Source organism: Sebastes fasciatus, chromosome 13 (assembly GCF_043250625.1).
Source record: "Sebastes fasciatus isolate fSebFas1 chromosome 13, fSebFas1.pri, whole genome shotgun sequence".
NCBI lineage: Eukaryota > Metazoa > Chordata > Actinopteri > Perciformes > Sebastidae > Sebastes > Sebastes fasciatus.
The window spans coordinates 28,598,239-28,610,463 of NC_133807.1; the positions used below are offsets into that span (position 1 = coordinate 28,598,239).

Sequence of the window (12,225 nt, forward strand, 5' to 3'; positions counted from 1 at the left end):
AGGAGTTAAACTTGTAGAATAAATATTTATTCAATAGGGGGTTGTTTGTCTGCTTCTCCATGTGGCCCCCAGGTGCCCAACGGCTCTGTGTTTAGTGTTTACAGTACACACAGGTGAGGTCTGCTGCACAATGCAATCAGCAATCACATTCACACAACCATGTTTACAACCACTACAGTTTATACTGACTGAGAGGGTGGTAAATTCAATTCAATTCAATTCAATTCAATTAAAAAAGATGCATTGACAAAAAGACACCCAGCTGGCCATTAACAGAATTTAATACAAAAAACTCTCATACTAATACTTTAAAAAATAATAAATAAAATAATAATAATAACAATAATAATAATTTAGGATCATTCAGGATTTAAGATTTCACTTAAAGGCATTATTAAATTCCAAACTGGATTATTATTTATTATTATTATTATTATTATTATCATTAATAATAATAATAATAATTTCACTCTAAAGATTTATTTCAGCCTAAAAGGAACATAAGATGCTGATGATTGACTCTCTTATTAGAATATAAGACATTCTTAATGCTGCAGGAAATGATAATAATAATAATAATAATAATATAATTATTATTATTATATATGAGAAAACAAGTTGTTACTAACAAGTCACCAAGATGAGTTTGTTAGCCTTTTATCTAAAAAAAAAAACATTCTGATATGCTTTACAGTCAATATCTTTAAATGTGACTATTTTCAGGCAAAATAATGAAGTTAAATTAAAACAAAATGAAGTATTTCTCACGCGAAGTTATATACTGCACTGTGGATAATTCTTTAAAGCAGCAATGGGCCATTATGTGAGGAGATCAAATTCACAGAAACAAATATGACTGAAAAGTTTAATCAATAAATTACAGGTTTTTATGGTATCTAGTCAAACATTTCTTTGGAGGATGTGATGGGAATTTGAACCTCAATATATTTATCTTTTTTTACAATTCTGGCTACAGCCATGATCACAAAAAGAGTTCTCCTTCCCTGATGATTCATAACGATGGCATTAAAGAAGACACATCATACAAATATTTTGGAGTTTATGTGGATTCGTCTCCGTCTTTACCCCGATTCGACTGTTATCAGGCCATTAAATAGGCGTCATCAGCCGCTATAAGCACCATAGATGTGGATCAGTAGGGGCCTACTACGCCTACTACGTTGTAAAAGTGAAAGTTAAACTTAAAAGCAACACGTTCCAACACGTTGTAAAACTCAATGAAACGTCACGTTTTGAACACAAACAAAAAGGCTTCTTTAGGTTTAGGCAACAAAACTACAACTTCTTTAGGTTTAGGCAATACAAATACAACTTCTTTAGGTTTAGGCAACAAAACTACAACTTCTTTAGGCATAGGCAATAAAACTACAACTTCGTTAGGTTTAGGCAACAAAACTACAACTTCTTTAGGCATAGGCAAATAAACAGTTAGGTTTAGGCAATAAAACTACAACTTCGTTAGGTTTAGGCAACAAAACTACAACTTCTTTAGGCATAGGCAAATAAACAGTTAGGTTTAGGCAATAAAACTACAACTTCTTTAGGTTTAGGCAACAAAACTACAACTTCTTTAGGTTTAAGCAACAAAACTAAAACTTATTTAGGTTTAAGCAACAAAACTACAACTTCTTTAGGTTTAAGCAAAAAAACAAAAACAGTTACTAACACAAAGACAACTACACATTGTTGGTTTCACAACCTCCACCCCTTTATGGAGTTTCTTACTGTCTATCCTACAGCGCCTGACTTCTGCTTCTGCTCCTGTCATAATTACTATGGTCGCTAGAGGTCGCTTTCATATTCTTTTGCACCTTCTTTTGGTGATCTGCCATGTGAATAGATGATAAAACCTACTAGCGGGTGTAGTAGGCCCCTACTGACCCACATCTATGGGGCTTATAGCGACTGATAACACCTATTTAATAGCCTGACAACAGTCTAATCAGCACTCACACCCACCACATGTGTATCAGGATCCAATGGTGCATTTACTTCCCTTTAGCACATACAATCAGATATTACTTTAATTCACTTGTGCATCTGTGGCACTTAATGACAGAAGGCAAGTTTCTGAACAATCAAGTATCATCATGTCAGAATATTAAGCTCTTCTAGAGTCTATCAGTAAATAAATATCACGATAGCAGGCATTGATATGATGCCAGCATGTCTAATGTTACAGCTATATACACTGATGTCTCTTTAAAGCCTCTGAACGATCTGCACATAAGGTAGAAAAGATCTTTTAAGGTAGCCTAATCCTAATCCCTGGTCCATTAGAGTTAGAGGCATTGCTGCTGGTCGTAGGGTAAAGTCTTTATGCTTTAATGTGTCTGTAGATTTAAAGGGGAATTACCTGTATGCCAGCTACAGGTAACGACGTGTTCTTACCTCTACAGTAAATCATATATGTATTCCTATAAAGATTGGCCTTAGCACCAAATGTCTAGCTTCCTTCCACTTTATAATTAACTTCATCTACATATATATCTATATTTTACATAGATTTCAATATTTTATGTTCTTCGAAAGGACAAGAAACTAGGAAATGTAGTAATTATGTAGTCTTATGTCTAACTAAGGAGTTTCCAACTTCTAGTTTGCTCATTAAGAAGCTGTAAAATCTTGTTGGAAACACTTGAGATTTTATTAATCCCTGTATGTGTGTGTGTGTGTGTGTGTGTGTGTGTGTGTGTGTGTGTGTGTATGTGTGTGTGTGTGTGTGTGATCATTCAGTAATGCGGATCACAGTCTTCCAGCAGGCTGTCAGTGACGTAGCCGATCTTCAGCAGGTTTTGGTAGTAGTCTTTCTCCACAGCGGTGTTCACGGTCCAGCCCACCACCTCCACACCTCGGTCTGCCCAGTACTGAACGTAATCCCTAAGTGACAGAAGGAAGAACATAAAATACAGCTCAGTAAATATAGAACATCCCACAGCCGGACAGATATGTTTTGGTTGCAAACAATACATGACATATTATTATTACAGTGAGATGAAGTCTTTCTGTACGAGGATGGCAGAGACGCCGCAGAGTTTCCACAGTATGTGGTGGTGGGCCCAGTCCAACAACACGTCCAGAACCCCCATCCACAGCTGACCCGATGCTGACAGGGACCGTAAAGTGCCATCGCCGAAGCGGCTCAGTCTCCAGGGGCGGTGGATGAGAGCCGTGACCACGTTGGGGTCAGTCTGACGCATCTGTGGGCCGCAAGAGGTCGGAGGTCAACACAATACTGTCAGAAGTCTCATCATAGTTTACTTTTATGAGTGGTGGTTTAGTTTAAAGCAGCAACAAACAAAGCCATCATGTTAGGTTTTAGGTAAAAAAGATATATAACCGTTTGGTGCTTGTGCCAGTGCTCCATTGAAAGACAATGAATAAACAATTTAGTAAATAAACAAGGCAGTAAGTACGCATGTAAATATATGAAGGAAAAGAAAAACCTTCTTTTAAATACATCAGACAAATTCTAAACATCGAAATAGATTTCAATCAGTCATATTTGTTGTTACCTTGTAGATGACTTTGGGTTCAAAGGAAGAAACAATGCTGGAATTGTAAAGCACAGGGAACTTCTTATACATCTCATGAAGCACTGATGCAGCCTGGAAAAGAGGAAAGTATATTGAAATTGCTGTAACTTCTCTGCATTGAGCATGTCTGCAGGCTACAGCCGGCTAACATCATTCTTCCAAATATGCATGTATTCATATAGTCTTTTATATTCAGTACCTTATCAGGTTGATCTTTGACATCAAAGAAAATGGTCAGTTGGTGTCTGATGCATTCCTCTACTGCCTCCAGCAGAGTCGGGACCTTCTCACCACTGAACTTGTCCCTGGAGATGAAAGCAGTTATTTTAGGGCAAAACTGAGGTAGCGTTGCCAGAAAAGCTGGCTTGCATTCTGCAAAATGTGTCCGGATGTAGTAGGACATCCTGGTATTTTTGGCAAACCGCATGTGACACACTATGTATTGGGACATGCTAAATCTTTTTCTTTAATAATTTTTCTGGTTCTAATAATACCATAACAGTATGGTAGTATGGGTATTGGAACGCACAGTAAGCCTCAAGCTCTGGGCGATATATTCTAATGAGCCTGCATGTGACATAGGAAGGGGAGCCAAATCTGAATGGCTTGTTGAATCGTGTTTTCTGATCTTGGCAGCCCACAAAAAAACTGACTGGGTTGTTTTATTTCACAGTGTGTGGGTTGGTAGGCACTCCAGATATCCAAATGTATGTGCACAAGCACTGGAAAAGTGAGTTTTTCATGATATGTCACCTTTAAGTCTTTAAAATTTGTGACAAAACAAGTGAGACGAGATCCTTTAAATGGTGACATATTCGTGAAGGGGAAGGGATCCATCAAATGAAAACTATATCACGGATTTCCAATCAAGTACACCTTATTTCATGGACACACTGTCCTTTGTTTTATCTAAGCAATAATGAACAAGTTTAACAAGCAGCATACTTCAGCCTGTGACGTGCAGCCGCCTCTAGTCTCATAAGCTGGACCAGTTGCAGATTGCTGACCAGTCCAGAGCCGTTGGTGGTGCGGTCCACAGTCTCATCATGCATCAGTACGGGCACTCCGTCGGCTGTGAAACTCAGGTCCAGCTCCACGCCAGTTGCCCCGTTCCTACTGGCCTAAAGCAGGAGATCACAGGGGACAAGAAGACGGATTTATTCGCGAAATGGAAATTTAATAACAAGTGGAAAACTGTTTTTGGGGAGACAATGGGAGAAATGAGTCTGTACTTTCATTTACTAGTAAGTGTGCATGTTCTCCAGTGCTACAGACACATGTAAAGTACAGTAGATGTGAACTGAATGCGTAACATAAAAGATGTAGAGGGTAGAGACAATCAGTGCATTCAAATGGAGCATGTTGATTTTAAATGGTCCCTATGACACATAGCAGAGTTAACAGATTTCACATCTAAAGAGTGGCTGCTCCAGTTTTAAGCAAAGACAGCAAAGGATTGTTTGACTTCAGTCTCATGAGGACAAAACACCTCAGTAATGTGCAGTATGTTTAAGCCTCTCTCTCTCTAGCTCTCTAAATGATCAGAAGTTTGTTTCCTTTATTTCCGTGTTTGACTGGTAGTCAATGGTAGAGGACCAGCGTTGGCATATTATAGGAGCTGTGACTAGTTTTTATCAAGATCAAGTCTAAAATGCCAGGTTACATCAGATGAAACCACTGAATTCATGAATTATAGGATGGCTTCATAGCTTGATAACAAAGACTGAGAGACCATGTTACTCAAAATTAAAATCATTAGTCAAAAGCGACACCTAGTGGAGGACTCTGTACTTGACACCATTAAAAAAAACATCCTGCAGTCTCAATTTCAAATCACTTTCAGTGAAAAATAGATTGAAGAACAGACTCCCTGGGTACTCTGCATGTCATGAAGGATGAACATAATTGTCACCAGAGAATTAATATTCTTTTTTGGTACTTTTGGTGCCAACAAATGTAGGTACGACCCAGAGATACTTGTCCAAGGTCATTAATATCAAAAAGGCACAAATTAGTGCATACAAAAAGCTCAAATATTCCAGGAGAAGGACCCCCAGACCCCCACTTCATGTGTACCCCCTTAATGTTAAAATGAAACCTACGCTCTTGGTCATGGTACTAGTGATGTACTGTTGTTATTATACTGCCACTTAAGGCACAATGATGCTTTTTGCAATTGAGGCCATTTGGCTAAATGTTCTCCCCTCACACTTACGTCACTTTTACTATTTGTTATGTATTTTTGACTATTTATTATGTGTTTTATTTGTTTTATTTTATGCTTTTTAAATTATTATTGTATATTAGTGCTTTCTTATTCTGGAACCTGAGTACTTTATTTCGTTCCCTTTCATGTACAAACATGCTCTGGAATGACAATAAAAATGTCCTTGATGGGTTTGTTTTAAATACATACATTTTAATAACCTGCAAAACTAGTTAATCCAGGCGTATATTTATTTTATTACTTGCAAAAATTGCCCTTTTTTATGAATTTGAGCCCCCGCCCCTCTGACATCCTCTGCACGTCCACAGCATCATTTACATTAATTTATTAAATGTCATCTTTTCCACATTCAATAGCTGCCTACAAAGGGGAGTTTAAATAAGCTAATGGATCAAATTGTGGAAGGAGGCTGAACAAATAGCTTGTTAGAATAAAAAGAAACTCATCCAGAGGTGAAGGAGCTGGACAGATGAGAGGTATGATGAGTAAAGAGTAGAGCATATAGGAAGCATGTAGGACACAAGAAGCACAGCTGACTCAGCACCTTCAGTGTGTAAAAATAAATCAGATATGGTGCTCTGCTTTCCACTGCAACATGGGAAGTCACGACATGCAAAGCCTGAGCAGCCTAAGCTCTTAATATAATTATTATTATTACACAAAATCCCTCATGAAATTGCCCAAAATATTCCTTTGGGGGACTCCTTTGCAGCTGCAGTACTCTGGATTCCTACAGAAACTAAACATAGCATATTAATATGGGTGTTAAATAGCCTCTATTTCTATAGTCTAGTACTTTAGCTATAATAGTATACATGCACAGTGTGTACAAATAAATCAGAAAGAGTGAGGGAAGAAAGAAATGATTCATGTGTGTGAGTGATTGTAGACTTCACCATGAAGATGGCATCACTTTATAAACATTTTTAGAATACAAAGAGCATAATGAGCCAGTGACTGCTAGTAGCCTCCCTGTCCATGCAGAAAAGCAGATATGGTGCTTTCACTGCAACATGGGAAGTCACGACATGCAAAACCTGAGCATCCTAAGCTCTCAATATGATTATCATTATTACACAAAATGCATCATGAAATTGCCCAAATAATCTTTTGGGACTCCTTTGCACCTGCAGTGCTCTGGATTCCTGCAGAAACTAAACATAGCATATTAATATGGTTGTTCAATAGCCTATATTTCTATTGCCTGGTACTTTAGCTATAATATTACACATGCACAGCTCCATATTTTCATGCACACCTCTCTGATGGCTGCCAAGGTGTTCTCCGGAGCGTCGTGGCTGCCTCCGCGGTGCGCCACCACCGAGACGCCGCCTGATGGAGCCGAAGCTCCGGGCCGAAGGACGCGTCCGGCCTGGTCCGCTGGCACTTGAGGGAACCGGAACATCACCATGAAGACGTAGAGAAATACGGTGAGGAGAGAAGCTCCCGTGGCGCTGCGAGTACCCAACAACACCAGCAGAAACAGCGCCGAGAAATACACCACCTCGTCTCCGATCTGCAGCATCTTGAACCAGGAGGATGAGGAGGACAGGACCGGAAAGAGTCGGTGTTTTAGAGGGATGCCATATGGAGGAATCTCTGCAGTCAGCACTCAGGTGACTACATAGTGGAGGGTCAGAGAGCAGAACACACACACATGACAGCAGAATCAGCAGTTTCACTTCTTGATGTGCAGAGGATGGATGGAGGATGGATGGGAGGGAGGAAGGAAAAGAGGGAGAGTCTCTGGCTGCTATCTCTAAAAAAAAAAAAAAAAAAGGTTATATATTTAGAAACATCCGGTAAGAAATATTCAAATAATTCAAAATAAAAATAAAAATAAATTAAATTAAATAATTCAAAATAAAAAGGACAATTAGCCCATTGGCATGTGTTTAAATACAACTTATAGATGTGACTTTCACTTTTTTTTTACAGCATCTACCCATGATTATTACTGTTTATGATGATGTCATTCTATAATTAAAATATTCAGATTTATTTGAATGTAATTTGTAGTTACATATCTCAATATTTAAAGCTGCAGTGGGTAGAAATGGAGCTAATATAATTATAAAACGGTCACTATATCCTGACATTAGTGCATGAGACAGGTAATCTGAAAAAAAAAAAATCATGTGCCTCTGTGTCCTCTGGTGCTCCTAATGGCATCTGTAAGATTTCACAGAGCGGAGGAAAACAACCAATCAGAGCCGAGCTGTAGCCTTGCCATCTCTGAGCAGCTGTCAATCACTCGCGATCAAACGGTCAAACTAGGCAGCGCTGATCAAATATAAATCATTATTCTGTTTCTGTAATGCCTATTTCTCACCTCAAATGTTTTCAGAATCATCTTGTAGTGTACTGTTTAGCTGTAAAATGAGAAAGTTTGTTACCCGGAAGCCATGTTGAGATCAAGTTGAGGAGATACTAAGCACCGCCTACCAGCCGGAGCACAGCCAATAGGAACGCTCTCTCTCTGAAATGACCTGTGATTGGCCAAAGTCTCCCGTCATGGCTAGATTTTTTAAAGCCTGAAAACAGAGCCATGAGGAGGTGCAGAAGTCTAGTTTTCTCTCAGAACATTTGAATTACAATATGCTGAAAGGTTATTATGGAATTTTTGCCCAATGATGCGAAAAACATTCTGCTTACTGCTGCTTTAAGTCTTTTTTTTTTTTTTTTTTTAGGAAAATAAAAAAATTAAAAATATTTTTGAAGGCAGCAATCACATGACCCAGCTTCTCTCAGATTCAGCACTGCTCTCTTACATCCGTGCTCAGCACCATAGAATGATGGACGACATGACAGCTCCCCAAAACATCTGGATCGCCCCCTGGTGGCTGGCTGCAGTATAGTTCATAAAGCCCGCCGCCTCCATGTTAGTGGATGGGGCATGAGCCAAACTAAAAAGTAAAATACACGTCAAATAAATTTTTCCTAAAGATGTTTTCTGTCAGTTAACGTAATTCTTATCACGCTAATGAATGTTCAAGTGTTCATTTTTCTGATACGTTTTGTTTTAATTAGTTATTTGATGCTATAAAAAGGGGGTGAGACGTCATGATTGACAGCTGTGAGTCTCTCTTGCTGACAAGCTGCGGCTGGTTTGGGCGGGTGACCTCGATACCGCGGCTCCACCGCCTGATCACTACTGCGCAGACTCTGGCTCCAAATGACGTCAAAATCTCAAGATGGCAGCTCCTGTAACCGAGATATTTTGGCTTCACTTCTGTACAGCGGGAGGACGTGGAGAAGCGTCGTCTATCTTTATATACACAGTCGATGCTCAACACCATCTGCAGGCAGGGGTGCTGAGAGTTTGGGTACAATAAGATCTTCTGAGTGTATCATTAAATCATTTAAACACAACCACAGTGCATCAAAAAAACGGTTTGTTTTAATTAAAACCAAACACCAGAACCAAAGGTTTACAATAACAGGAATGAATACTTTTCTTGAACAAATGGTGACGGAGAAATTCTGCATTAAAAGGCACATTGAAAAGTTCATCTAAAAGTCCGTCATCTACTCACCCACATGAGGGTTAATGAATTCAGGGTGAGTCCTTAAGTGAAAAACACTTTGTGTTTTTATCGGCATGTTGTTCATCAATGTTGTACAATTAAAAGTGAGAGAGTTCTTTGAATTAAGGCACAAACTTCGTGTCACTCGGGACACTCTGCTGTGGTCCCTGTGGGCAGCGAGCTGATGTGCTGCAGCAGCTGGTCGCAGTAGAGAGGACTCCGCTGTTTGTCTCTCACTGCCTCCGTCTCCGTCTTCAGAAGAGCCGGGTGGACCGAGCTGCCTTTCTGCAGGATCTCTGGACACACACAAACATAAACCAGACAGGAGTCAGCTCTCAGGATAGGAGATGAAAGAGGACAAACTCTAATAAAAGCAGAAAGACTCAATGTTCTGTACCAAAAATAAATATCCTCCATAAAAAAAAAACTGTAGTAACTGAAGTTTTGACATTAAAAGCACACAAAATGGTATTGATCTTCTCGTCTAACTTTAAAGCCCATTTCCCAAAATGTCAAACTATTCCTTTAACCCTCTGAGACCCGCGATCCCGACCGACTTTACTGTCTATCAGAGGCTGTAGTAGGTTCAGTTTTAGAGCTATAATGAAGCTACAGATATTATATGAAACCTAATAAATCCATTGGTACCAACCATGTCATACTACAACTCATTTAATCTTCAGGTTCTCAGCTTTCAGATGATGTACACCACTTCTATGTGACATCTACTGTTGACCTGCTATCTCCCCCTAAAGACCTCCTGTACCCCCCTAACAAAGACAAAAACTGATCTATTTTGGGTCTCAGAGGGTTAAGCTTAATTCTTCGGTTGAGACTTAAGACCTACTGTAAGTCTAAGTATTGAAGCTTGTGATCTTCAGTGTATCAAAGCAGTTGGTGGTTATAATTGTCCTGCTCTGATGCCTATTTTTATTCTTCTTCCATGCTGGTTTTGACAATCAATCCGGTCAATTCCTCTCTATGAAACATATAAATATGGAAGAGTTTGATAGATCCTCTATCTGTTGCTCTTCCTGAGGGTTCTTCCATTTTTCCCTGTTAAAAATTTTTTCCTTATCCAATGCGAGGGTCATAAAAGACAGAGGGTGTGATATGCTGTACAGATTGTAAAGCCTCCTGAGGCAAATTTGTGATTTGTGATATCGGGCTATAGAAATAAAATCAAAAGATGCCAGCAGATGGCAGTGATGAACTACATATACATCAAATCTGAAACTGTGCAGATGCCCTTTCCTTCCACTGGGAGGCAATAATCCTCTGCTCAGATCTTCTCCTCCCCGCTGTTCCCACATCTTCTCCTGATTTGCAGAAGTATATTGAATTTCTTAAATTGCTGTCAATGGCTAAATGCTTCGGAAACCACAATGCAAAAGTGGTGCTCCGGTGGTGACACGCCGTCACTCTGGATGAGTTAGCTCATGTAAACTCTTCATCTGATACCCGCCTTTGTTCTTCAAGGAGATGGAGGGGGATTTTTAGCTTTTGTGTATACTGCACTCAGATGGGATGGAGGTGGAGGGTGGTGGGACTTTGAATTAAAAGGAGAACAATGATGACTTGTGAGAAGTGAGTTATACCCGAGCCAACAGTCTGCGTGATTGAGCAGGTAGCAGCCGTGCTGCCAGGACGCTGGGATTATCAGGGTGGAGGGCTGGAAGGGTGAGAGAAGGGAGGGATGAGAGGGAGGTGGGGGTGCTGTCCGTCATGCTGTCAGGACATGCTGCACGCATCAAGCCGCCTCACAGATATGCGTTTGAAATCCAAGAAGCATAAGAATGGGATCAACTATTAAAAGGAACAAAGGAAGATGGGGAGGAAGAAGAAAAAGAAAGCTTCAAACGGAGCCGTGCATGAGAGCGAGGAATGCTTCCACATTTGCGGCGCAGGCGGTTACGGGTGCTGTCAGATACAGACGATCACTCAGCAAGATGAGAGGTCATCTCGTTTCACAAAGAGACTCCGAGCTGTCTACGAATCTACTGTTCTTCATGGAGATCACAGCTTGCAGAACTGGGCTACACACAGCGGCTCATATTTGTATCTTTACACTGAACGGGCCGGATATGCTGACACACTCTCTCTGAGGCTGAGAAACTTTGGTCATTATATTAGTGATGAACTTGACTTGAGAACTGTTAAACCTGACAAATAACTGGATGACTATGGTGCAGTTTCACCTGGTAACAACCAATTATGGTTAACCCTCTGAGACCCACAATAGACCCGTTTTTGTCTTTGTTAGGGGGGTACAGGAGGTCTTTAGGGGGAGATAGCAGGTCAACAGTAGATGTCACATAGAAGTGGTGTACATCATCTGAAAGCTGGGAACCCGAAGATGAATTTGAGATGCAGCTCAGAACTTTGTGTCAAGTGTATAAGGGTTTAGAACATTATAACGGAAGTATATGATGGCCATCCCCATGCTCTATTATGTCTCATAAGTCGTTGCAGCAATGTTTGGGTTGATACCATTTGTTACATAGATTTTAACCATTTTTTGATCAATAATCCCTCCAAAATACCACATTAAGACACCAAGACCTTGAGGAACACCATAGAAAAAGCCATGCTGTGATTTGAGATCAAAAACGTTTGAGATTTTGATATTTCTGGAAGAATTGCATTTTTCGGCGATTGGATGGCGAGCACTTCTGTTGTGTAAACTGCTCAGAAACCCCCTTATTGTCAATCTAGCTATAAAAGCCATCCATCCTCTGAATGCTCTAGGTCTCTAGTTTGTGGTTGTAAAGTTTCATGAGGCTGTGATTATCCTAGAGGTCACCACAGGTCATTTTATACAGTGAGATAAGGTTTCAAAAAATGGTCTCACTACAATGAAATGGCTACTATGGACTATCTTTACTATAACCAAAGGCAACAGAATTTCCTAAAA

The 12,225-nt window shown here is 39.9% G+C and overlaps 2 protein-coding genes across 2 annotated transcripts in view; both read right to left on the reverse strand.

The window, feature by feature from the left end:
- Positions 1-1,686: 1,686 nt before the first annotated feature.
- Positions 1,687-7,555, reverse strand: LOC141781137 (glycerophosphodiester phosphodiesterase 1-like). The gene is made up of 6 exons (XM_074656663.1): positions 7,043-7,555; positions 4,503-4,678; positions 3,757-3,862; positions 3,537-3,629; positions 3,010-3,221; positions 1,687-2,901 (listed from the first exon to the last, which is right to left on the reverse strand). Exons 1-6 carry the CDS (start codon positions 7,307-7,309, stop codon positions 2,754-2,756), a joined length of 1,002 nt encoding a protein of 333 aa, XP_074512764.1. The 5' UTR covers positions 7,310-7,555; the 3' UTR covers positions 1,687-2,753.
- Positions 7,556-9,165: 1,610 nt separating this feature from the next.
- The window catches only part of dnaaf5 (dynein axonemal assembly factor 5), a 29,505-nt gene continuing 26,445 nt past the window's right edge, over positions 9,166-12,225 (reverse strand). The window contains exon 13 of the mRNA XM_074656680.1: positions 9,166-9,607. Within this exon, the coding sequence (XP_074512781.1) occupies positions 9,453-9,607 (155 nt within the window). The 3' untranslated portion in view covers positions 9,166-9,452. The remainder of the gene's footprint in view (positions 9,608-12,225) is intronic.